We start from the raw sequence: 25,064 nt of genomic DNA on the forward strand, positions 1-25,064 counted from the left end.
AGCAACTTAAAATAGAAACAAAATCAAAAGTCAAATTAAGAATGATGTACAATACATAGTACAGTGGTACCTTGGGTTAAGTACGTAATTCATTCTGGAGATCTGTTCTTAACCTGAAACTGTTCTTAACCTGAAGAACCACTTTAGCTAATGGGGCCTCCCGCTGACGCCGCGCCACTGGAGCACGATTTCTGTTCTCATCCTGAAGCAAAGTTCTTAACCTGAAGCACTATTTCTGGGTTAGTGGAGTCTGTAACCTGAAGCGTATGTAACCTGAAGTGTATGTAACCCGAGGTACCACTGTATCTAAAATAATAATTGAACAATATCATAAGGACAACCTCCTATCCTCCAAAAAGACTAACACAGCAGTAGAGGCTAGCGCAATCACCAAAGGCCTAGGTAAACAAAAAGGCCTTGCAGGTAGAAACTTAGAATTATAGCACCAGGCATGTTTCATGGGGGCATACATTCAGCTGCACAGAGTCACTCCTGAAAAAGCCTCTTCTCGTCTATTTCTTCTGCATTTTTCTCAGATGAGGCACATAGAGAAGCAACACTGATTAATATTGCAGGGGCTGGACCGGTTCGTTTTAGCAGAGGCTTGGGATTCCTGAACTACGTGAGGTTTTGTAAGTCAAAACCACTCTTTTAAACTGAGCCTGGAAACTAATTGGTAGCCAGTGCAAGCAGGCCAGAATCAGTGTAATAAGCTCAGATCTTCTGGTCTCTGTAATCAAATGGCTGATTTCTACACTAGCTGTAGTTTCCAAACAGTCTTCAAAAGAAGGCCCCATGTATAACATTGCGGTAATCTAATCTACAAACAATAAGAATATAGGCCACTAAATCTAGATTATACCTGTGCAAATACGGTCAAAGCTAGGCCACAAACTCAAACCGGCAGGAGGTTTCCGTGCAACCATGTACACTTATGCCTCTAGCAACAGCAGTGGATCCAGGAATTAAAGAATGGCATGGTTGGGAAGGATCCCAAGGGTCATCTAGTCCACCCCCCTGCGATGCAGGAATCTCAACCAGCTCTTACAGGACAAATGGCCAGCCAACCTCTGCTTAAAAACCTCTGCACATGTCTCTATCTCCATGCTATATACCTGCTCCTTTAGTGGTAGTGTGATCCCTTCCAGAACAGGTTGGACACCCATGCAATCTAGGAAATTGCCCCGAAACTGCCTCAGTCAGTCTTTCCCGGATGGAGCTTCAGTTTATTGCTTCTCATCCACTCTTCTACCAAGGCGAGGCACTGATCCCCTGCCCGACTTACAGGTGTCAAGGAGGTAGAGCATAAATATACTGATGAGAGCACACGCCAAACCTCCAGTGACCCAACGTGTCTGTCTCTCCACCGTCTTTTCCTTTCCCTCTTCCCTCCTGTATTTATTTAGGGAGTAAACCTGTGGGCAGGATTTTGCTTTTTCTTCTACAAGTATATTCTGAATAGAGCTTTTTATGCACTTATGCACTGCAATTTACTATTCAGCTTGATTTGCTTTTGTTTTGAAAAATTAGTGTTTGGATTCTAAATACTCCCCACCCCACCCCCAACTGCATGCATGGCCGGCTGTTATACATGTTGATGTGGAAATAAATCCCCATGAGTTGCATGCACTTAATCATTCATACATTTTATTTAGTAGAGAATAAATGAGGTGTTTCATAACATGGAGATAAAGGTAAAGAGGCCCCTGACTATTAGGTCCAGTCGTGGCCGACTCTGGGGTTGCGGCGCTCATCTTGCTTTATTGGCCGAGGGAGCCGGCGTACAGCTTCCGGGTCATGTGGCCAGCATGACTAAGCCGCTTCTGGCGAACCAGAGCAGCGCACGGAAACGCCGTTTACCTTCCCACCGGAGTGGTACCTATTTATCTACTTGCACTTTGACATGCTTTCGAACTGCTAGGTTGACAGGAGCAGGGACTGAGCAACGGGAGCTCACCCCGTCGCAGGGATTCGAACCGCCGACCTTCTGAGCGGCAAGTCCTAGGCTCTGTGGTTTAACCCACAGTGCCACCCACATCCCTAACACAGAGATAAGTTGCCTTTAAAAACTATTAATGTTTTTATATATTAAGGTATGGGCTCATACCTGTTTTACACAGGTGAACAGGAACCTATGAGGACTCTCTCAGATGAAGGATATAATGCACCCAAACTTAGAAAGCACATGCTTAAATTGAACCAAACTTTGGCTAAATAGAATCTAAAAGGGTGGCCTAAAATGTGTGCATTTTCAAGCTACACATTTTCAAATGTGTGTATTTTTGCTTTGGGCAAGATAAAGTGATGTAATACATTTAATAAACAACAACAACAACAACAATGTACGAGTAGGTGGGACTGAAGAAAATCTTGGCTCTATACCAGGAGTCTGGAGTGTTTAGAGCCTGCTACAAAACTACAATTCCCACAATGCTTTGCCTGAAAATTTTGGGTGGGGCACTGAGTCATCTCAGTGGCTGGTATCTGACTACAGCCTGGGTGTAAGTTTGGGAGCCTTTTGCCTTCTGCCAAGGGCCCAATCACAGGAGGATAGGAAATGTTGGGGTACACTATCACAGTCCTTCACATAACTGACGTGACTGACAGCGCCTTCTCGGTGGCTGCGCCAAGACTTTGGAACTTTGTTGGCAGTCGCCCAGAGACAATTTATTCCAACAGGCTGTTTGGGAACTGACTACTTTTAATTAAAGGTCTGGTGCTGTGCTGTTTTTAATTGTAATTATCTGCATGTTTTCATTGGATTAAAAAATAAAATGTTTTAATTCTATTCATGTTCCATTGCTTTTTTAAACGATTGTCCCATCTTTCAACTGTTATTATTTCATCTGCAAGCTGCATTGACTCCATATCAGGGAAAACAGCGGCATATGTATGTATGAATGAATAAATAAATAAATAAGGAATTTCTGCTTGTAAGTTCCAATTGCAAAGTCCAGCATACAATTCTCTTGCCATGGAGGTGCCAGGGAATGGAGTGACCGATGGATAATAAACGTTAATTGCAACTTTATCAGAGAAACATGGAGCTTCCTGGTACTTTTAGAACCCCAATTTCATTTTTCCCTTCGGTAGAAGTGAAATCTGTCTGTGGAATGTAGAAACACAGTGTTTTTACTTTAGGCAGCAGAAATGAGAAGGTAGCGGCACAGTAAAAAAGTGCTTGCTCTTTCTAATTTTGTGTTTTTGGGAAAGGATGGGCCTTCTTTATTATTTTTAAGGAGTAAGGATGCAACGGAGAATTGCAACAAGCAATGCAGAGCAAGGTGGCGAGTAAGTCAGATCTTTTCTTGTACTCCTGTGGCAGCAGGAAGGAGAGGGACCCTGACCCATAGGGCGTGTGCAGAGGGTGCAATTCTCACGACAGGAGGTGCAATCCCTTCCATCGCAGGCAGCACCAGAAGACAGATCGACACGTGTTTTTGAATCGTGCTGTAGGATGCGAAACGCGAGCGACGCATTGGGACCGCAAAGTGAAATTTTAAGTAGATTGGCCTTTGCCTGCTGCAAACCTGCGTGTGGCATGTCTGTCTTTTGCGCTGAGGGTTCGGGGCTTGGGATCCAAACGACTCTCAGCCCATAACTCTCAACTTTCCCCTTCTTTTAAAAAAAGGGAAATTCCCTTATTCCGAATAGGATTCCTCGCAAGAAAAGGGGAAAGTTGACACCTATGTCTCAGCCACTCACCGCTAACCTGCAAGATGGCTCTGTGCTCTCACGGGGCACGACGCTCACAATCCTGCAAAGGCATTTAGCCTGGCAATTATAAATAAAAGCGCGATTTAAAAAACCTCTCTTTTTCAATTGGAGCTAGACAGCACAGCAGCCGCTTCTTCCGGCGACGCCAATCCGCCCAACTTCCCCGGTCAGCTCCCGCTGCCTACCTAACCCGGGGCGGAGGGCTCAGACGTAGGGTTCAGACGTGAACCCGAGTGCCCGAGAGATGGGGGCGGCGGAGGCGAAGCGCATATCGGCTCCCCGCGCATCTGCAGGAGCGAAGCAGGGTCCGCTCGGGTCCCATATCTGACGCGTGTTGGGATTCCTGCATGGCAGCGGGGTTGGTCTAGATGACCCTCGGGATCCCTGCCCACTCTTACAACTCCTGTGCGCCTGCGGATCCTGCTGCCCGAGGCAGTGGCCTCCTCTTGCCGCTAGCCAGTTCCCTCATATATCCCGGAAGCTGGCACCTATTCATCTCTCTTCACTCCCCGCGTTTCTTTTATCTACGGTCTCGGCGCCCTTCCTTTCCGTGCGCCCGCCCCCTTCCGCCCCGGCCTGGCCAATCAGACTCGTTCTGCCGCCGACGCGCTTTCCTGTCATGGCCGCCGCCCCGCGCCGCAGCTTCTCCTCCTGAGGGACCGTCGCGCCGCTTCTTCCCTCGCCCGCCGCTCCCTCGCTGGCTCTCCCGCTCGCTCTGCCGCTCGGCGTCGCTGAGAGGCGGCCATGGGCACCGTCCACGCGCGGGTAAGGAGTGCCCGGCTGGCGGGCTTGGCGGGCGAGCGCGGCGACCTTGGGCGGAGGAGGGATCGGGGCCGCCAAGGTAGCGGAGACCCGCGCGCCCTTCCATGCACGCGCGCCCCAGGGCCGCGCCCCGCCGCTAGTACAACGCCCGGCCACCCTGGACAGCGTTCCTCTGAGCATGTGAAGAATTCCTCCTCCTAGGATTATTGCCATTGGGTTTTTTTACGGCCGCCACCTGAAAAGGATACTGTCTATTCTGAGCATGTGCAGAACCCCCCACCCCCCTTTTTAGGGCTCTCCTTAAAAACAATACCGAACATTCCGAGCAGCGTTTTTCTGAGCATGTGCAGAGTGTGACCTTGAGAATGTGCAAAAGCGCCCGTGCTTGCATGAAGGCTGCTTTGGGTGCGCTGTGGAATCCGGTGCCTCCACTCCAGCCTGCCTGCCTGCCTTCGTTGGGTAGTGGTGGACTTTGCACATGCTCTGGTGCCTCAAGCCTTTGGAACAAGGAAGCAGGAGGGAGCGGAGGGGTTTCCCCCAGCAGACTTGGACTGGCTTGCGTGGAGCCAGGGAGGCTCCTGCTTCCCCTAAGGAGCCTTAATCGATAATTCTCCAAGGTGGTGCTGCCTGTGATGGCGTCTCTGGTGGGACTGCAGTGCTTTCCTTGGCAGCACAGTATTTACACACCTGTTGTGAAGGTAAAGTCTTCATGACACACCCACGTGCATCGCACTGACTTGGAGGTGGCACCTACGCTTTGCATCTTAAACATCAGGAAGATGTTTATGACAGCAAGAGCTGTTCCAGCTCCCTTGAAAGGTGGTGGTCTTGTTTTCCTTGGGGGTTTTTTGAAGCAAAGGTTGGATGACCCATCTGTCAGGGATGCTGTAGTTTTGATTCCTGCATTGCACAGGGTTGGACTAGAGGACCCTCGGGGTCCCTTCGAACTCTACAATTCTATGATTTCTAGTACCTGTGAGCATCCTACAGTAGCATAAGTATGCAAATTAAGCATAAAGTGAAATGCAAAAATGTAGACAGAGCAATAACGAAACAGCTGCAACTGAACAGGTAATTCAAGGTCTTAGAAAAATATAACACATTTTTTTTAAAAAAATAAGTTTTGTTATTTTATGCATAGAAACATGCAAAAACCCCAAAAACTTAAAACATAAATTTTTGACCATAAAATGTAAATAAAACTCAGTTCCAGAGGCTAATAGACACAGCAAAACCCCCACAATTGCTCTATAACGTACAGTAGAAAGATGGCAAATGTTGCTATTCTTAACGTTGCTACAGGAAAAATAAACAGCTATGTTCCACAAAGTAGCGTACTGAGATGGCAGCATTTGTTGTTGTTTAGTTGTTTAGTCGTGTCCGACTCTTCGTGACCCCCTGGACCAGAGCACGCCAGGCACTCCTGTCTTCCACGGCCTCCCGCAGTTTGGTCAGGCTCATGTTTGTAGCTTCGAGAACACTGTCCAACCATCTCGTCCTCTGTCGTCCCCTTCTCCTTGTGCCCTCCATCTTTCCCAACATCAGGGTCTTTTCCAAGGAGTCTTCTCTTCTCATGAGGTGGCCAAAGTATTAGAGCCTCAGCTTCACGATCTTTCCTTCCAGTGAGCACTCAGGGCTAATTTCCTTAAGAATGGATGCGTTTGATCTTCTTGCAGTCCATGGGACTCTCAAGAGTCTCCTCCAGCACCATAATTCAAAAGCATCAATTCTTCGGCGATCAGCTTTCTTTATGGTCCAGCTCTCACTTCCATACATCACTACTGGGAAAACCATGTCTTTAACTATACGGACCTTTGTTGGCAAGGTGATGTCTCTGCTTTTTAAGATACTGTCTAGATTTGCCATCGCCTTTCTCCCAAGGAGCAGGCGTCTTTTAGTTTCGTGGCTGCTGTCACCATCTGCAGTGATCATGGAGCCCAAGAAAGTAAAATCTCTCACTGCCTCCATTTCTTCCCCTTCTATTTGCCAGGAGGTGATGGGCCCAGTGGCCATGATCTTCATTTTTTTGATGTTGAGCTTCAGACCATATTTTGCGCTCTCCTCTTTCACCCTCAATAAAAGGTTCTTTAATTCCTCCTCACTTTCTGCCATCAAAGTTGTGTCATCTGCATATCTGAGGTTGTTGATATTTCTTCCGGCGATCTTAATTCCGGCTTGGGATTCATCCAGCCCAGCCATTCGCATGATGAATTCTGCATATAAGTTAAATAAGCAGGGAGACAGCACAGCCAGCACCATAGGTGTCTATAATGGAATGAGAGCCACACCCCAAACATAAATGACCAATGCAGGTTACGTCTAAAAGTACATACCTGCTTAAAATCTTAGTGAACGATCTTTCTTTATTAAATAACCCTTCAGAGTTCTGTGAGATACTCATTCTCTAAATAGCACTTATACTGACCAAGTGCATTGTAAAATAAAAAGGCAAACTGAAAAATGTAATACTGTGTAAGGCAATTAGAATCATAGCAATGTAAAGTTGGAAGGTACCCCAAGGGTTATCTAGGAATATGCAGGAATATTCAGCTGGCCTGGATGGGCTCGAACCCACAACCTTGGCATTATCAGCACTACATTCTCTCCAACTGAGCTGACTGACAGGCTTATCTCATACAGTATACATTATGAGTGATATCCACTATTGAAACAACTGGATTTAAATAGCGTAAGCCTGCCACTTTCAGTGAGTCTACTCTGTTTATGACTTAACTGGATACCATTCCGTTACCACTCTTTCATAATGAAACTGCATGGGAACTGGGAACACAACTGCACAAGACTGCATCCTTTTATGGTAAGGTGGATGGAATGGTAAGAGTCACTATAAATACTTGAGGACTTGAAAGACTAAATCCAATTTAACTCAATTGATATATTTGGTGAATTTTTATCCTGTTCAGAGTTTGGAGCCTCTTCCAATGAGTGGGCCTGATTTTGGTGCTATAGGGGAAGAAGCTGAACTGGTTGAAGTTGAGCCAGAAACCAAACAGGAAATACTGGAAAATAAAGATGTGAGTATTGGGATACCCCATTGTCTTTCTGTTTAACAGTGCACAGTCATTGTAACACAGTCATAATTTTAGTAGGAGCAGAATTATTACCATTTAGCAATGAATAATTTTCTTCAGGTATTAGTAAACAATTGTGTAAAGAAAATTCTTGGAGAACAGGTGATGTACCTGCAAACTAGAGGTGGGCAAATGTCCCCATCTTCAAAAGGGGGGGAGAGAAGACTATCAATTGGTGAGTTTGACATCAATATCAGGAAAGGTCCTAGAACAAAAAATTGAAGAGTTGGTTTGTAAGCATTTAGAAAATGATGCTGTGATTACTAAGACTCAGCATGGGTTTCTCAAAAATAAGTCATTCCAGACAAATCTCATTTCTTTTTTTGATGGAGTTACAAGCTTGGTGAATAAGGGGAATGCTGTGGACATTGTGTATCTTGATTTCAGTAGGGCTTTTGACAAAGTCCCCTATGATATTCTTGCGAGGAAGCTGGTAAAATATGGGCTTCACCCACAAAATAATGTAAAAACCTGTTTAATAATGATGCTGTTTTTGCCACTTAAAATTCTTGACTTTGATTCATGATGAGACAATGTTCTGTGCTGTCTTGGAATTGCAGTTCAATAATTCATTGGTTATGGCACCATTATGTTTTAGTTGAGTAGAAATTCTAGTTGTCCTTGGAATGTTTCCAGGGTTAACATTTTGATGAGAACCATCTTAATCTTTAGGTTGTGGTTCAACATGTGCACTTTGATGGACTTGGAAGGACTAAAGATGACATTATCATGTATGAAATTGGTGACGTATTCAAGGCTAAAGACCTCATTGATGTAAGTAATGAAACCCTGAACCCTCAAAAGCTTGAAAATACTATGAAGTCTAAAAATGTCAGTATCCTTGTTTAATATTACTATTATGTTATTGTTTAGGTCAGGCATAGGCAAACACGGCCCTCCAGATATTTTGGGACTACAACTCCTACAATCCCTAGCTAACAGGACCAGTGGTCAGGGATGATGGGAATTGTAGTCCTAAAACATCTGGAGGGCTGAGTTTGCCTATGCCTGGTTTAAGTCATTTAGCACAGGGCATCTCTTAACAATTTACAATCTAGGTTAAGAAAAAGGTTAAAAATGACATTCAAAATATAGCTACACCTCAGTACACAAAACACCAACACTAGGCAGAAAAGCTTAGCAGCAGCTGACATAAAGCCTTGACGCAGCAGGTTTATGGGCTATACAAACTGACATGCCAAAGCAATATTGCAAAACATGCTTTAACAGAAGCATGGGTATTCTTTATAAGCAGATATTCCAGTGTATAAATATGGTGCTAAACTGCAGTCTTGCTCTTGCAGACGTAAGCCTCATGAGTTCCTTTTATTCCTTTTTGAGTTTAGTTATACATCAGTGTTATACATGTTGGGGTTGGATGCTAAACCGATTTATATGAGGTCCACTCTGTGTCTTGGAATTCCCATTTGTGTAATGAAAATGTAGAGCAGTATGTGAGATAATGAATGTATGCATTTGGCAAATAACTGTTGAACATTTAGTCATTAAGGTGCAAAGCTAAACCTTAAATATTTTGAAGGTTATGAGGAAGTCCCATGAAGCTCGTGAAAAGCTCCTCCGTCTAGGAATTTTTAGACAGGTGGATGTTCTAATTGATACGTGTCAAGGTAATTATCACTGAGTGTGATTTGTTTTCCTTGAGTTTTAATATAGCTTTCTAGTAGTTTAATATGCGTCATATTTAAATACTTGGAAGGAGGAAAGAGGTTAAGTAACTCTTGCAGGAGAACCATTGAAATAAATGGGAGTTAAGTTACCTAAATCTGTTGAGTCCAGTAGGTCTACTCTAACTAAAATTGGCTATCCCTCCTTTGATAGGACAGACTATTTTATACATGTGTCCTTCTCAATAGTTCTAGTGTAGCATAAATGACTGGAATGCTTAGTTTCAATATATAGATATCAGGCAGCAAAGTATCCATCAGGGTGACATGTTGTATTTGTTTTCATTGAGTTCTACAACTATTTGTGTAGTGCTAGCCTTGGCACTGAGCTTGCCCCCAATTAAAACATGGTGCTGGTTTGCTGCCATCTAGACCACCCTTCCCCAGATTGGTGCCCTCCAGAGGGTTTTGACTGCAACTTCCATCAGCACCGCCTACTATGACACATAATCAGGAATAATGGGAGTTGTAGTACAAAACCTTCGCAGGATAAATGGATAGTGAAGGTTGATACAGATTTTCCCTTATTAATCAGCTGAAATTGTGAGGGTAGAAGACCCAATACTAGAAGGAAGTACCAGGACTGGATCGGGATAGCTTGACCACAGTTGTCCATGCATTGGTAACCTCACAGTTGGATTACTCCAGTGCATTCTGTGTGGGGTTCCCCTTGGGGTTGGTCTGGAGGCTGCTGGAGAATGTGGCGGCTAGGTTGCGTTTGTGGGCAGACGACTGCCAGCATAGAACACCCTGCTTGTAGGATTTGCACTAGCTGCCAAGTCTGCTGCCAGGCTGAGTTCAAGGTTTTGATGCTAACATGTAAGGCCCTATACAGCAGTATCAGGTTTTGTGGGCCTTGTGGTCTGTGGGGAAACTTCTCCTGCAAGTTCCAAGATCTTAGAAGCCTTCTCTGCAGTAACTTGGAGCAGGGATTTTAGTGTAGCTGTCCCTGTTCTGTGGAATAGCATTCCTGTTCAGATATGACAGGCAGCACTATTTTACATTATGAAAACAATCAAAGATTCCCGCCCCCCCCGGCTTTCCCAGCTGGATGAATGGGTCCTTGCCATGAGTCTGTTCTGTATTGCTTTAGTTTTGTTTTAAATGTATCAGCTAGTTGTTGTTTTTTAAACTTTTGCTGCTGTTTTTTATTATTATACATCACCTTGGGATGATTGTGTAGAGAGTGATTAATTAATTATGATAATAAAAATAAAGGAAATGTTATAAGAGGCTAGAGGGAAGTATGGTAAGGCACACAGATCTCTGCTCCTGTCCTGATCTGTGAGGTTTGTGCTTAAATCTTCAATTCCACTGTTAAGTGTTCATAGTTTGAACCAAACATCGTTTAGTATTATAGAAAGTCAAATGCATGGGATGAATCTATTTGGGGTACAGTATTCGCTTCTGTGAAGGCATTTTTCTGAGTGTATTAAACTGTGAGAACTTAATTTAGGTATTACATATGTTATTTAAAGTATTTTAAGAAGCTATTTAAGAAACACTGTGTTTTAATAATTAGAAATGTCAAACTGGATTTAAAAAATTGTTTTCTTTACTGATACTTCTGTCTGTGTATTTAGGAGATGATGCCCTTCCAAATGGTTTAGATGTAACATTTGAAGTAACAGAACTGAGAAGATTAACTGGAAGTTATAATACTATGGTTGGCAATAATGAAGGGAGCATGGTATGACCTGCATAACAACCTCCTGCAATCTAAGTTGTTGTGATATGCTAGTTTATCATAAGTGATTTAAATTAATTTTGGTAAAACAGATTTCCCTCTCCAGTCATAAATACATTTATTTGGAATGAGAGTTCCATTAAAATAAATGAGATGTGTATGTGTTCATTTTTTTCTGTTTATTCTACAGTTGTCCTAGAAATCTCTGATCTCTTGACAGCTTTTATTGTGTAGAAATATGCTGAGACTGTAAATAATTGCAATATTTTATTCCAAGCTGAAAACACATTTTTTTCAATTGAGTGCTTATTATAATATAATGTCATCTTGTTATGAGATTCAAAGAAGGGAGGTTTCAGTTGAAATCAGAAGCTTGTAGTCAGGAAATTTATATGTTTTCAAAAACTGATGCTTCTATAAATTTAGAACATGATTGACAGCTCTGTGTGAAAATTACAAAAAATGCTTTAGGGTTCCAATTTGAGAAGCTTGCAATGATTTATGTGTTTTCTCATCTTTCATACATTTGACAGCAATATGAGCAATATGGTACTTTACCTATGGTGTATAATATATTTATCTGGGTTTTTTTTTTATGGAGAAGCTTGAGATAATGATAAAAGGGATATTTTAAATACTTGAAAACTGCAAAGTTTCTATGAAGGTTTCGGGAAATATGGGTTAGTAAGTCTAATATTAACTGGGTTTTAAAATTCACACTGTTTAAAATATCACAAATAGCAATGGGCTGTAGTCACAGCTTCTGCAAGGGAGCTTGCAGAAGGTGAGTTCCTCCTCCCTCACCCCAGGCTTCTCACCATTGCAGCTCTGTGGGCTGTGCTTTCTGTGACAGTAGTCATATTCTCTTCCCATGCCCCCAAATGGCTTCTGGGACATTGAGGGGGACAGATAGACCAAGATGGCACCTAGAATCTGCTCAATGCCAGAGCCCAGGTGGGGTAGGATAGTGATTAAAAAATTTAAAGGGGGCCGCAGAGCAGGTATCCTTTGCCACTGGAAACATTTGTGTGCAGCAAAAAAACTACAGAAAACAGTTAAGTGCGCAAGTGTCTTGGCAAAGTTGTACATGCTTCAGTGTTTATTCTGGCTCTTGCAGGTACTTGGACTCAAACTCCCGAATATATTTGGACGTGCCGAGAAGGTGACATTTCAGTTCTCCTATGGCACAAAGGAAACTTCATATGGTCTCTCTTTCTTCAAACCACAGCCTGGTCACTTCGAAAGAAAGTAAGATACCTTCAGAATGTAGTAAGGTTTCAGTGCTATGTACATCTGTTTAGAAAAACCCTAGACCCTTGAAAAGGTATTGTAAGTGGTGTGCAGCAAAGGACAATAAAATCACCATTATACACCCCATTTTTTGAAAGATGAGCTACTTAAGGTAGTGACCCCAATACTCAATACGTTCACTCTCATTTGCAGTTGGTCACACTGAGAGCAGTTGGTAACAGCTTTCACTGCTATGACCGTTAGCAAATATTTTAAGGCACGTGTCAACAGATTGGGCCATACCCAGTGCTTCAGCTCTGCTTATACAGTGGACTTAGTGTGAGCAACAGAGCTTATTCTCCTGTCTGCTCCACCCACTCACCCCTGTGTACCCTAACTCTGGAGGCTTGGGGGATCTGGAACAAATGTTGGGGTATGTGTGTTGTGGCTGGAGAGGAAACAGAAGTTCCACATTGGATACCACCCAGTGTCTTGCAGTTTTAGAATCTATGCTTCCTTAGTTCCATCAAAAGAGTTCTTAAGGCAGTTGACATGGTAGAATTTACTCCTAAGTTTTCATTCTCTCCTATGCTTTTCCTTGAATGGGACATTTCTTGACTGCTGTAGGTCTTACCAGGCAGATGGGCATCAGATGTTGCTGGTTTTCTGGCCTCCCAGCTGCCATTGCTGTTGAAGTCATGCATAAAGTCCTTCTTCTCCCTTCTATCTGCTACTGTTGCCTTGCCAGGCTTTCAGCAGCCAGGAAAACTCCCCTCTGGTGATGTGTTCCTGAGCACCAGGCCTCAGTAGAACATGTTAATGCCCAAATTGGGTATGGGTTTTTGGAGTTATTCCCATGGATAGAAAGTCTGTTTCACAACTTTATTATTATCATTATTAAAAATACTGTATCTAGCTTTAGCCCAGGAGATTTTTTTGAGCAAACATTTTGAGTGACGAATTCAACTATATTTTTTACATGTATACATACAGGGCAGTGATTCCTCACACCATGTGTGCAAAGTATTACATTGGAACTAATTCTGCATTAATTAGGTTATATTTCTATGTTTTTCCATAGAAACTTTGGAGAAAGTGAGCAAGATATCTTGCTGTTTAGCTTCTATCTCTTGTTTCAGCTAATGCTAAGTCAAATACAGTATCCTTCTGTTTTATAATAATAATAATAATAATAATAATAATAATAATAATAATAATTTATTTATACCCCGCCCATCTGGCTGGGCCTCCCCAGCCACTCTGGGTGGCTTCCATGGAAACCAAAAATACAGTAAAATATCACACGTTAAACAGGGCTGCCTTAAGATGTCTTCTGAATGTCAGGTAGTTGTTTATCGCTTTGACATCTGCTGGAATGTCAGGTAGTTGTTTATCGCTTTGACATCTGCTGGAAGGGCGTTCCACAGGGCGGGCGCCACTACCGAGAAGGCCCTCTGCCTGGTTCCCTGTAGCTTTGCTTCTCGCAATGAGGGAACCGCCAGAAGGCCCTCGGCGCTGGACCTCAGCGTCTGGGCAGAATGATGGGGGTGGAGACGCTCCTTCAGGTATACTGGCCCGAGGCCGTTTAGGGCTTTAAAGGTCAGCACCAACACTTTGAATTGTGCTCGGAAACATACTGGGAGCCAATGTAGGTCTTTCAAGACCGGTGTTATATGGTCTCGGCGGCCGCCCCCAGTCACCAGTCTAGCTGCCGCATTCTGGATTAGTTGTAGTTTCCGAGTCACCTTCAAAGGTAGCCCCACGTAGAGTGCATTGCAGTAGTCCAAGCGGGAGATAACCAGAGCATGCACCACTCTGGCGAGACAGTCCGCAGGCAGATAGGGTCTCAGCCTACGTACCAGATGGAGCTGGTTTGCAAGTAAATCTAGTCTGCACTAACAGTTGTATATCTGTCCACTCGCACAAAGATAATGAAAGGCAGCTCAGTTTGTTTCATCCCTCCCATATGTTCTTAAGTTTTCAACAGTTTTTGTCAAATCCAAAAACAGTAAAATTTCCTGATAAAATGTTAAATTGCATTTTCTCATCAAATAGTTCTGTTCAGAAAGTTAATGTAGATGTCTTGGCTGCCAGCACTTTAAGAGACCGCTGCTGTGCAGTGCTAAGCTTGCACAGCTCCTTGTACAACTATCTGCATTTCACTGTTAACACTGAAAGTAAATTAAGTTGATTAATGATGACATATGAGAATTATCTTCCATTTTCTGTAACCAACTTATTAATTGGTTTTTAAGCTATTAAAGGATTTTGTACAGTAAAATTGTAAGCAATTCTTCTGTGGTTTAGCTATTTAGATCTAACTTAAGGGCTCCAGTTCTAGCTTGAAGGCATAGCTAGCGCTAGGCTCCTGTCCTGCTAGTGGTGAACCACCATTCTATCTCTGCCTTCCTGGCTCATTTAGTAAGAGACAGAGAGTGTCTGTGAGGCGTATGGTGAAATAGGATTGTTGACCATACAGCACAGAAGGTTAGTTTGGAGGTCCAGGAACTTGAACCACGAGTGCAATCTTAACATCTTTCCTTTAAGGATTTTACAATGACAAATGTGGCAGAGCCGTACAGCCTTGTCCTGTTTGCCAAGTAAAGAGTTCTTTTTATCTGCTATAGGTAAAGTTAAGCAGTGCCATAGGTGTGATCTTATGAAACACTTGTTCTTCAGCTCCTTTCTTTGTTGTAGTAATCCAAATCTCAATGTTATGTTTCTAGCTTTTCTCTCAATCTATATAAAGTAACCGGACAATTTCCTTGGAGTTCTCTTCGTGAAACTGATAGAGGAGTATCAACAGAATTCAATGTAGGTAAAATAGCACTACTTGTTTATGGTTGGCTGGGGAGAGAGAAATCCACAAATTTGGTTATCTGCAGTGACAGTGCCTCTCTGTCTGGCAGCCGCCCCTCACTCAAACCAAGTTTTCTCTCTCAAGTTTTTTGAAGATTGCAGAGAACTCAGGAGGAGGAAATATTTGTGCTGGGCATGATAGACTTAACCTTTCCTTTCCCTCTTATCTTCTTGCTTCATCTTCTGCATTGCTAAAATTGAGGTGGGGGAGCAGAAGGCGATGGAGGCAGCTTTTTAAAAATGAAGCAGATGCAGCCACTGAAACTTATCCTGCTCTGTTGTTGCTCCAGTGCTGCCTCCTGGAACTGGCAAATCCTTGCATGGATTTCAACACCCCAGCATCTCCTTTCTGTGAGAATTCACTGAGTTACCTGATGCCTGCTGCTTGCCTCGGCTCCGGTCCAGCTGAGAGCCTAGCAACTCTCTTGAAAGGAGCTAGCAGCCCAGCACCTTCCTCACAAAAAGCCAGCTCACCTGGCTAGCACCTGCCCTCAAGAGAGAAGCCAGGTGAACCTGGGAGGAGACTGTCAAAACAAAGTACCGTATTTTTCGCTCGATAACACGCACCTGACCATAACACGCACATCGTTTTTAGAGGAGGAAAACAAGGGAAAAAACATTCTGAATGAAACAGTGGATGTATCATTTTTGTGCTTCATGCTGTGGCCACAGACATGTGATCTGATGGTGAATTTGGGGTGACCCAATGCAAAAATCCTGAGAATCCCTGTGGATCCATGCTTTGTAACCACGTTTTTGCACCATTGCAGCCCCAGGCAACAGTGGGTGTGTGATTTTGGGGGGGGGCAGGCTGTAGCCATGGACATGTATGTGCTCTGATGGTGAATTTGGGGTGACCCAATGCAAAGATCCTGAGGATCCATGTTTTGTAACCACGTTTTTGCACCATTGCAGCCCCAGGCAACAGTGGGTGCGTGATTTGGGGGGGGGGCAGGCTGTAGCCATGGACATGCTATGTGATCTGATGGTGAATTTGGGGTGACCCAATGCAAAGATCCTGAGGATCCATGTGGATCCATGCTTTTTAACCACATTTTTGCACCATTGCAGCCCCAGGCAACAGTGCGTGTGTGATTTTTGGGGGGCAGGCTGTAGCCATGGACATGCTATGTGATCTGATGGTGAATTTGGGGTGACCCAATGCAAAGATCCTGAGGATCCATGTGGATCCATGCTTTTTAACCACATTTTAAGTGGGGAAGGAAGGAAAAATACAGAATGGACAAGGAGCACGAGAGGGGTGTGCAGAGAAGCAGCTGGCTAAGAATGCAGGAGAGGGGTATAACGGGAGGGAGGAAAGGAAGGCAAAAGTTTTCCCTCACCTACCCACCCACCCAAGCCAGCCAGCTCGCTCTCTCTCTCTCTTTCTCTCTCTCTCTCTCTCTCTCTCTCTCTCTCCCTCCCTCCCTCCCTCCCTCCTGCATGTTTTCAGCAGCACCGGAGCACAGAGACGACACTCTGCTTTCCCCTCTGCTTGCCTGGAGGGGAGGGGCTTCTTTCCCTGCTCTTTGTTCCGTTTGAGCAAACACAGCAAGGAAACAGAGGCGGGTGGGCAGTAAGACCCTGAGGCAGAATGCAGGAAAGCAGCCACTTCCTCTTTTCAGGTTTCCCTTCTCTGAGACACGCGATTTGATTTTTGCCTGATTTTTTTTGCCATTTGGCTCCAGGGACCACACATTCGCTCAATAACACGCACAGACATTTCCCCTTCCTTTTTAGGAGAAAAAATCTGCGTGTTATAGAGGGAAAAATACGGTACCTTAGCAGCAGCTCCTATAGTCTGAGTTGGCTCTTCTAAGACTGGCTGCATTGCCAGTAAACCCAGTGCTCCTGCTCATAAAGATATATGTGAAAGATGCTGAAAATATGTAAATGTTTTCTCATTCATAATTAAAGAAATTGTTTCTTTTACAGTTTCCCATATGGAAGACCAACCACACGCTAAAATGGGAGGGTGTCTGGAGGGAGCTTGGCTGTCTTGCAAGAACAGCATCATTTTCTGTCCGAGAAGAAAGTGGACATTCACTCAAGTCGTCTGTGTCTGTAAGCTTTTGCTATTTGGAATATGAATTTTTGAAGTATGACAAATGCTGTCGAATAGTACCACATTAATTAAGCCAAATGCAATAGTGCTGAAATAATGGTTCCTTATGACACCTGTTGTCCATTCTTGCCCAAGAGCAATAGAGATTCGAGTCTATACGGATATGAGGAAAGCTGATTTTTGTACTGAATGATATATATGTATATTTCAGATTACAGCATCTTTATCCATTTATTCATTTATGTATACTTTTATATTTATAATTATCTGCTTATATTATTGTTATAAGGTTTCACAACATACCTAATATTTTCAGTTCATTGTTTCCTAACATGAAGATAGACATAACTTTCTTAATAGCAGTTGGTTTTTCACATGCAAAGGGAACCTGGCTTTGCTGTCTTGCATAGTTAATAGCTGAATTGGCAATTGTATATTTATTCACGATAAAAGCTGCAAGGTTCAATTGATCTATCAGAATGTTTACTTGACTAAAAATATGCCATTGCTAATAGGCAAATAAAGGTAAATAAAGGCAAACAAAGGTAAATAAAGATGGGGAGCATCATTCTAAGGGAGGTATCCCCCTCATTCTCTCACATAGGAGGGAACTGAATATTATAAGAGTTGCCTTTTCTTCCACATATCAATAAGTAAGTACGCCTCTCTCTCTTCACTCGCTGAGACAGAGCTAACGTTGCAGTGGCTGGTAGTATTGCTGTGATCCAGCAAACTGCAGATGGAAGAACAAATATCTCCTTTGCAGTTTCACATGTGTATTCATACTCAGTTGCTTGTGCACAGTTGGATAACTGGCAGTTGTCGCAAGGAATGCAGCCACTCAGTGTAAGGAATTGGATCTTGGCCATAGTTTCCACATAATGTAGTAGCTTCATGTTGAAATGCTCAGTGTGTGCTTAGTCAACAAAACTACTTAGTAAAATTCAGAATTAAGGATGAACCTTTTATTGCTAGATAATTTTGATTATGCAGTATCATGTTAAGAGTTTAGTAGAATGTTTGCCCAAACGAGTAGTGATGAATAATTTTTTCCTCTATCTCCAATAAGATTCTATGCAATTCAGGAAAAAGGAATGTCATAGTTGACTGTTCCTACCTTATAACATTTCATATGTGTGTTTGTTTATAGCACGCTATGGTAATTGATTCTCGTAACTCTTCAATCTTGCCGAGACGAGGTGCTTTGCTGAAAATAAACCAGGTATTATCAGGTTCTGGAAAATAGCTGTGGGTGGGTGTTTTATATTTGCAATATGTATGCAAGATATGGCACTATTGGTTGAAGTCCTGTACACTTCAGCTCCCTGCACGAAGTGATTCGTGTGGAAATGTCTTTTTGTATTTATATTTCTGTCTTCAAAAGAGTCTGTTTGGTATTTTAGGAGTTGGCTGGCTATACCGGTGGTGATGTGAGTTTTCTGAAAGAGGACTTTGAACTTCAGTTTAATAAGAAGCTCTTGTGGGATTCAGTAAGTACTTTTCAGTAAGTTTACTATTGGGAGTAAACGATTCATAACATAGTACCTTTTAAAAAACCCCAAATGAAATAAAGTATCTTTTTAAAGTTACAAATTGTTTTAAGTACAGCATTTAGCAGTTCAGTTTGGAATCAGTTCAGCCTGCATATTAGAATATAGAAAATGTGTGCATTTTCCTAACAGGGAAAATGCAGGTGTGATGATTGTCACGTAAGTTTTGGAACTTGAGGGAGTTTCAGAAGCAGTTAGTGTTGTGGTGGGGAGATTTCTTGTTCTAAGAAGCCAGTTTGAATGTGTGTTTGTGTTGGAGTGTGTGTGTGTGTGTGTGTGTGAGAGAGAGAGAGAGAGAGAGAGAGAGAGAGAGAGAGAGGGAGGGAGGGAGGGAGAATGGCATAACCCTTTGCTCAACATTAGGCAACTCTTGGCTCCTGAGCATAATTTGCAGTATATAGGTACAATCTAGAGAAATCCATCTATTTGTGCCCTTTTGATTTTTTAAAAGTGCAATATAGGAAACTCTAGCCTTTGTTTTAAAAGGCTCTACAATATGAAAGTGGCTCAGGGGTTGGAGCTGGGCTATGTGGAGCCACGCTGTCATTTATACCGCCCCTGGACAGCCTTTCTTGTGCATGTATTGAAACTTATTTTCCACTGGAAATGCTAAGATGAAAAAGGGGCAACATAACAACAACTATTATTCTGGAAGTAACTGATGTTGCTTCAGAAAGTACATATTTTTATTTTTTACAAATTCAGTAAATGTGAGCCATTTTACTCCTAAAATTCCCCCCTTTTCTTTTTCATCCTGCAGTTGAACCAACTCTGTTTATTTCCAAACTTTTAGCTAGCTATTTTTTAATTGTAGGTGGCAAATTGTTCTTCCATGTTGGGGCTGCTAACATGCAGGCAGCGACTATTAAGTTCCATACAGGTTCTTTGTTTTATTTAGTCATCTAAATAACACAACAGAATTGCTAAAGGGTCCAAAGTTACAACATAATGGGTTATTAGTGTGATTAATCTAGTTACTACTAGGGTTTCATTATTAATGAACAAGACCACAAACATGCCTCATACCTGCATTCGAGGATCCACATCTCCAACATTTATCTGCACACCTGTCATATATTTTACTCAATCTATGATTGCCTGTCTCTTTGAAGGTTTTATCAACTTCTCTTTGGGGTGGAATGTTGGTTCCTATTGGAGACAAACCATCAAGTATTGCTGATAGGTAAGTAATTCCACTTGCTTTCCTTTGAGTTTGCCTATTGTCTGTCTGGCATATCATATAAACTGAAATGATGCATTTCTTGCATCAAGAAATTTATTTTAAGCATTGATTTTAATGGTACTCATTTGCATGGCTTCCAAACCAAGCTACTTGGGAGCTTGCTTTAATGGCAGCATTTCCCGCATCTCAGAAAAGTTTAGCAAAGGATGGCCAAACTAGGTGTGACAGTGGCACCTCTGTATGCTTAGACAGGGATATGCCCTGATCATATTGAAAGGGTGGATGTGGAGGTGAGGAGGTGGTTAAGTACAGTTCCTTCTGCCTGCTGTAACACACCTTGTCGCCTGCCACTTCACATGTAGTAATGGTTCTCTTTTCCTTATAGATTTTATCTTGGCGGACCAACAAGTGTGCGTGGATTCAGTATGTACAGCATTGGACCACAGAGTGAAGGTTTGAGACATTTTTAGTGGGCTGCATCATTGTCAATAATTTTACTAGGACCCAGAAAATGGGCTGAGAATACTTGAGGATGATGATAGGTGGTTGGTCTATCTGATTAGACGGTTTGAGCATATTACACCAATCCTGGCCCGACTGCACTGGCTGCCAGTTAGTTTCCAGGCCCAATTCAGAGTGCTGGTTTTGACCTATGAAACCTTAAGCAGCTCAGGACCGCAATACTTCAAGGGCTGCCTCTCTCCACTTGAACCCTGCAATCATTACCTGAGGCCCTTCTTCATGTGCCTCCTCTGTAAGAGATCCGGAGGGTAGCAACATGCGAATGGGCCTTTTCTGCGGTGGCTCCCCATTTGTGGAATGCTCTCCCTAAGAGAGCATTCTGGCACCTTCATTACATGTCTTTAGGTGCCAGGCAAAAACATTCCTCTTCAACCAGACCTTGGGCTGTTTAATATTCTATGGCAGAGGTTCCCAAACTTATCAGACCTACCACCCCCTTTTCAGAAAAAAATTACTCAGTGTCCCCTGGAAATCTACCTTCTTTAAGTGAACAAACAGAAAGATGCATTGTCAAAATTGCGTTCTTTATGTATCTGTGTTTCTGCCTACGTCCTACAACGTAGTGAAGAAAGACGTTGTTGTAATTAGGCAGGCAAGCTTCCCAGGCCTGGGTGAAGCCAAAAAGGGGTCACCCAAGCCCTGGAAACCCCTACTCCTCCAGCTTGAACCCCAGATCCAGGGGAAGCGTTGTTGTCGTCCCACAACATTGTTCTGAAAGTTGTTCTGTGATCCATTGCCAGCAGGTGGGACCTTCAATAAAGTTTTACAGTGTGTAGTGCTTCTATGGACAGTTATGGCAAAAAAGTTGATTTAGCTTAAAGTGACAGAGGTATCCTCTTATACTGAATAGTTTTCTTGGCATTGCTGATGTAGTGAATATTTTGTGCTGTGCTACTCTTCTAGGGGATTATCTGGGAGGTGAAGCTTACTGGGCTGGAGGTCTGCATTTGTACACTCCTCTCCCTTTTCGGCCTGGCCGGGGAGGATTTGGAGATCTGTTCAGAACACACTTCTTTCTCAACGCTGGCAATCTCTGCAATCTTAATTATGGTAAGAAGCAAATACATTGGAGCCCCCCCCCCACCTTTTAAGGCATTTTAACTGTTTCTGCAAAAATTATGTTTTTTAAATTGAGTGTTTTAAAATATTTTACTGCCTTGTACCTGGAACAGAACTTGGGCTACTGGCCATGAAAACATTTGGTTATTGTCTCATTCTCATTGGCTTCCTTTCCATTCCCAGGTGAAGGTCCTAAGGCTCATCTTCGTAAACTAGCAGAGTGCATCCGGTGGTCTTATGGTGCTGGAATAGTTCTCAGGCTTGGAAACATTGCTCGATTAGAACTCAATTATTGTATCCCAATGGGAGTACAAAGTGGGGACAGGTATGTTCAGCTATTCTAAATTGCCTTTCCACCTAATATATGTTAAAAAAATATAAATAAGCTATTTTACAGCTTCAAAACTGTAAAATCCACTATATGCTCCTCTCTAATCGCATACCAACATAAAAGAGCTGATAGCATATCCTCTGTTCAAGGCCCAGTGACTTGCAAAGCTATAAGATGAAAAGAATACTAGAGAGCTAAAAAAAACCCCTAGTGATTCTCTTTTCTCCCCCTCCCTGCCAAGTCATCTAAAACTAGACAGATTTGTTGCTTAATTGCTTCCCTGGAGAGAATGTCACAGGGAAAGCCTTTCTCCTTAAACTTTCTGCAGAAGCAGGATTCAGAGCGTGACTTCATCTGCCTATCATAAAAAGGGGACACTGGCTGATATAGGGGGGGAAAGCCATGCAATGCTTTATAGGTGCATTAGAAACAGCACTTTGAGTCACACTCATACTCATATTAACATCCAGCACAGCTGAGCAACCATTGGTTTGGTCTTCTTTCTGCACCATCTGTCAACCTAGTTGTATGCTAATGATGTTAGGGACAGTCTCATGGAACACACTAGAGTAATTTGATTTTCAAGAGAACCAAGACATGTTCCTTGTTCTCTGAGAAGAGGTGCAGTTAATATATGAGATGTACACCTGTGTGCAAATTAATTGAAACAAACGATGTAGTTTATTGTACAAAACTCACATATACATGTACAAAACTCACATATACGTATATTAGTAATGGATATGACCTCCGCTATTTTTAAGCAGCATTTGAACAAGGTTTAGCATGGAGTCTAATAGTTTCGAACAGTCACTGTTGATTTTCTGACCCTGTACCACACTTGAATCAGTGCCTGAATGAGCTTCTCCATAGTCGTACAGTCTGCAGCACGGAGGCGACTTTTGCCTATAGCCCACAAATTCTCAATGGGATTTACGTCCGGGGAATTCCCTGGCCAATCAAGTACCTGTATTTGCTGCTCTGTCATGAATTTCTTCACCACTTTTGACGTGTGACAGGGGGCTAGGTTATGCTGCAATATCCCAGTACTGTCAGATACCTCTTTTCCAGCTCTGGAATAACTCTTTTTCGTAGAACCTCAATATCAGGCATAGGCAACCTCAGCTCTCCAGATGTTTTGGGACTACAATTCCCATCATCCCTGACCACTGGTCCTATTAGCTAAGGACCATGGGAGTTGTAGTCCCAAAACATCTGGAAGGCCGAGGTTGCCTATGCCTGCTCAATATATTGTGGCGAGCGCATCATTCCTTCTATTTGCTGCAGGCTTCCAATACCATAATGATCCACTGACTTTTCGTGTTTGTTTTGAGTACAGTGGTACCTCAGGTTACATACGCTTCAGGTTACATACGCTTCAGGTTACAGACTCTGTTAACCCAGAAATAGTACCTCGGGTTAAGAACTTTGCTTCAGGATGAGAACAGAAATTGTGCAGTGGCGGTGCGGCAGCAGCAGGAGGCCCCATTAGCTAAAGTGGTGCTTCGGGTTAAGAACAGTTTCAGGTTAAGAACGGACCTCCGGAATGAATTAAGTACGTAACAAGAGGTACCACTGTACAGGATTACGAGTAAGATAGAAAACATGCTTTGTTTCAATTAATTTGCAAAAGGGTGTAACTGATAAAAGCTCTCTTGGCCATTGCTGCCTCTTGGGAATCCAGGAGAATTTCTAGACTGCAAATTTCTTCTCAGAAAGTGCATTTTTATCAAGGATGGACAGTTTCATTGGATTCAGCTTCCAAGTTGAAGCACAGTTTCAGAAACAGAACTACCAATGTGAATTTAGGTGGGGGAAAAATGCAATCTGGTCTCATCAGCAAATTTTAGTAGGCTCCTATTTAATTGTCAAGCTTAATGGAGAATAAAACTTCAGCATGCTCATATGCATGTTTGTTCAGAAGCAAATTACACTGTTTTAAGTGGGGCTTACTCCCAGGTACGTGCACATAGGATCATAGCTGAAATCTATAATCTTTAATTAGTGACATAAAGCCAAGAAGTGAGACAAATATTCTGCTTAAAGGTCAGCAAAATGTAAAGCGTTATCTCAAGCTAAAATTGCATTTATTACAGTACATTGCATATCATACTAATTATTTTTGTTTTTCCAGAATATGTGATGGAGTTCAGTTTGGAGCTGGAATAAGATTCTTGTAATGTCACAGTCGTTTCATAATATCACTGGGCCAAAACGAGCCCCTGACTTCAAGAGTGGCACAAAGATGTCCCAGAGGATTTTACCGAAATATAATTATGTATGAAGGGTTTACTTCAATAAAGAAACTTGCTTTAAAAAGTTGCTTTATGGTGTGATGCATTCTTGATTTCTTCAAAAACTTTAAAAAATAAAAAAATCAGGACTTGGAAAACAGCAACCTGTAACTCAGTTTGAGGACTCACTTTTGCCAAGGGAGACACAAATAAAACTTGCATTTGGTATAGCTGAAGGTGTTATTAGGGCTGGTCAGTTAACTCGTCCTTTGAGAAGAATGAGTGGAGGAGCCACATCTCTGCTGTGCATGTGCTAGGAGGGGCATAATATCGTATTACTGTACTTGGGTTTGCATCTATAATCCTACCTGGAAACAAAGCTCCATGGAAACATTGAATATGTTGATATGTTTAGATTAAAGGAGTAAAGCGGAAAGAACAACATTATCTAGGAATGTTATAAAGAGAGAAAAATCCAAAATCTAAAGAGTGCAATGATTGTATCAAACTTAAAAAATAAGGAAGTTGTGGTGTGGTGGAGGGAAGTCGGGTGTGGTGGTGGAAAGCGATTGTGGGCAGGAAGGATTTATGTTTGTGTAAATAATAGTGCATTTCTGTGTGCTTTTGTTTGGGTAGCATGTACGTTTCTTTTGCTCCTTTTTGTATTAAAAAACCCCTCAAAAATTAAAAAAGGAAAAAGAAAGAAAGTGAGGGTTAGGGTTGGCTCACACATGCATTTCATATCACTTAGTGCCGCACAGTTGAATGTATGAATGGGCTCTTATCAAAAAGCACAGTGTTTGAGGCAGCATGAAAAGTTCTGCCCATGGCTATTTTTTTTTTTACTGCTATTCACAAATGTGAAGAAAATGCTGGAGGCTGTTTTTAGGTACAAGTTAAACACGTTTAGGGTTTGGTATCCATATTGAAAGGGCTTGCTTTGCAGATGTGTGATCAGAGACGGTTTTTCAGGGCGTATCAGAACATTTCTCGAGGGAAAGGCAACTGTTTAGATGACTAACAGAGCTTCTTCCTGTTCTGCTATTTTAGATCCTGACTTTGCTGCTCAGCAGTCCCTCTTCCATTAA

The 25,064-nt window shown here is 42.6% G+C and overlaps 1 protein-coding gene across 1 annotated transcript; it reads left to right on the forward strand.

The window, feature by feature from the left end:
- The first annotated feature begins 4,308 nt into the window (after positions 1-4,308).
- SAMM50 (SAMM50 sorting and assembly machinery component) lies at positions 4,309-24,063 on the forward strand. Its single transcript, XM_083615821.1, has 15 exons — positions 4,309-4,482; positions 7,404-7,514; positions 8,244-8,345; positions 9,112-9,199; positions 10,840-10,946; positions 12,061-12,191; positions 14,900-14,987; positions 16,968-17,096; positions 18,248-18,319; positions 18,501-18,587; positions 19,760-19,830; positions 20,216-20,283; positions 21,256-21,402; positions 21,595-21,736; positions 23,877-24,063. Exons 1-15 carry the CDS (start codon positions 4,462-4,464, stop codon positions 23,920-23,922), a joined length of 1,410 nt encoding a protein of 469 aa, XP_083471947.1. The 5' UTR covers positions 4,309-4,461; the 3' UTR covers positions 23,923-24,063.
- Positions 24,064-25,064: the final 1,001 nt, after the last annotated feature.

This window comes from Podarcis filfolensis, assembly GCF_964270895.1.
Source record: "Podarcis filfolensis genome assembly, chromosome: 5".
Lineage (NCBI taxonomy): Eukaryota > Metazoa > Chordata > Lepidosauria > Squamata > Lacertidae > Podarcis > Podarcis filfolensis.

Excerpts from the sequence above, each read along its gene's own strand:
- SAMM50 (XM_083615821.1), top strand. The coding sequence starts at position 4,462 with ATGGGCACCGTCCACGCGCGG. Across the intron at positions 12,192-14,899 it reads CCTGGTCACTTCGAAAGAAA|CTTTTCTCTCAATCTATATA; the intron begins GTAAGATACCTT and ends TTATGTTTCTAG. Across the intron at positions 14,988-16,967 it reads GAGTATCAACAGAATTCAAT|TTTCCCATATGGAAGACCAA; the intron begins GTAGGTAAAATA and ends TTTCTTTTACAG.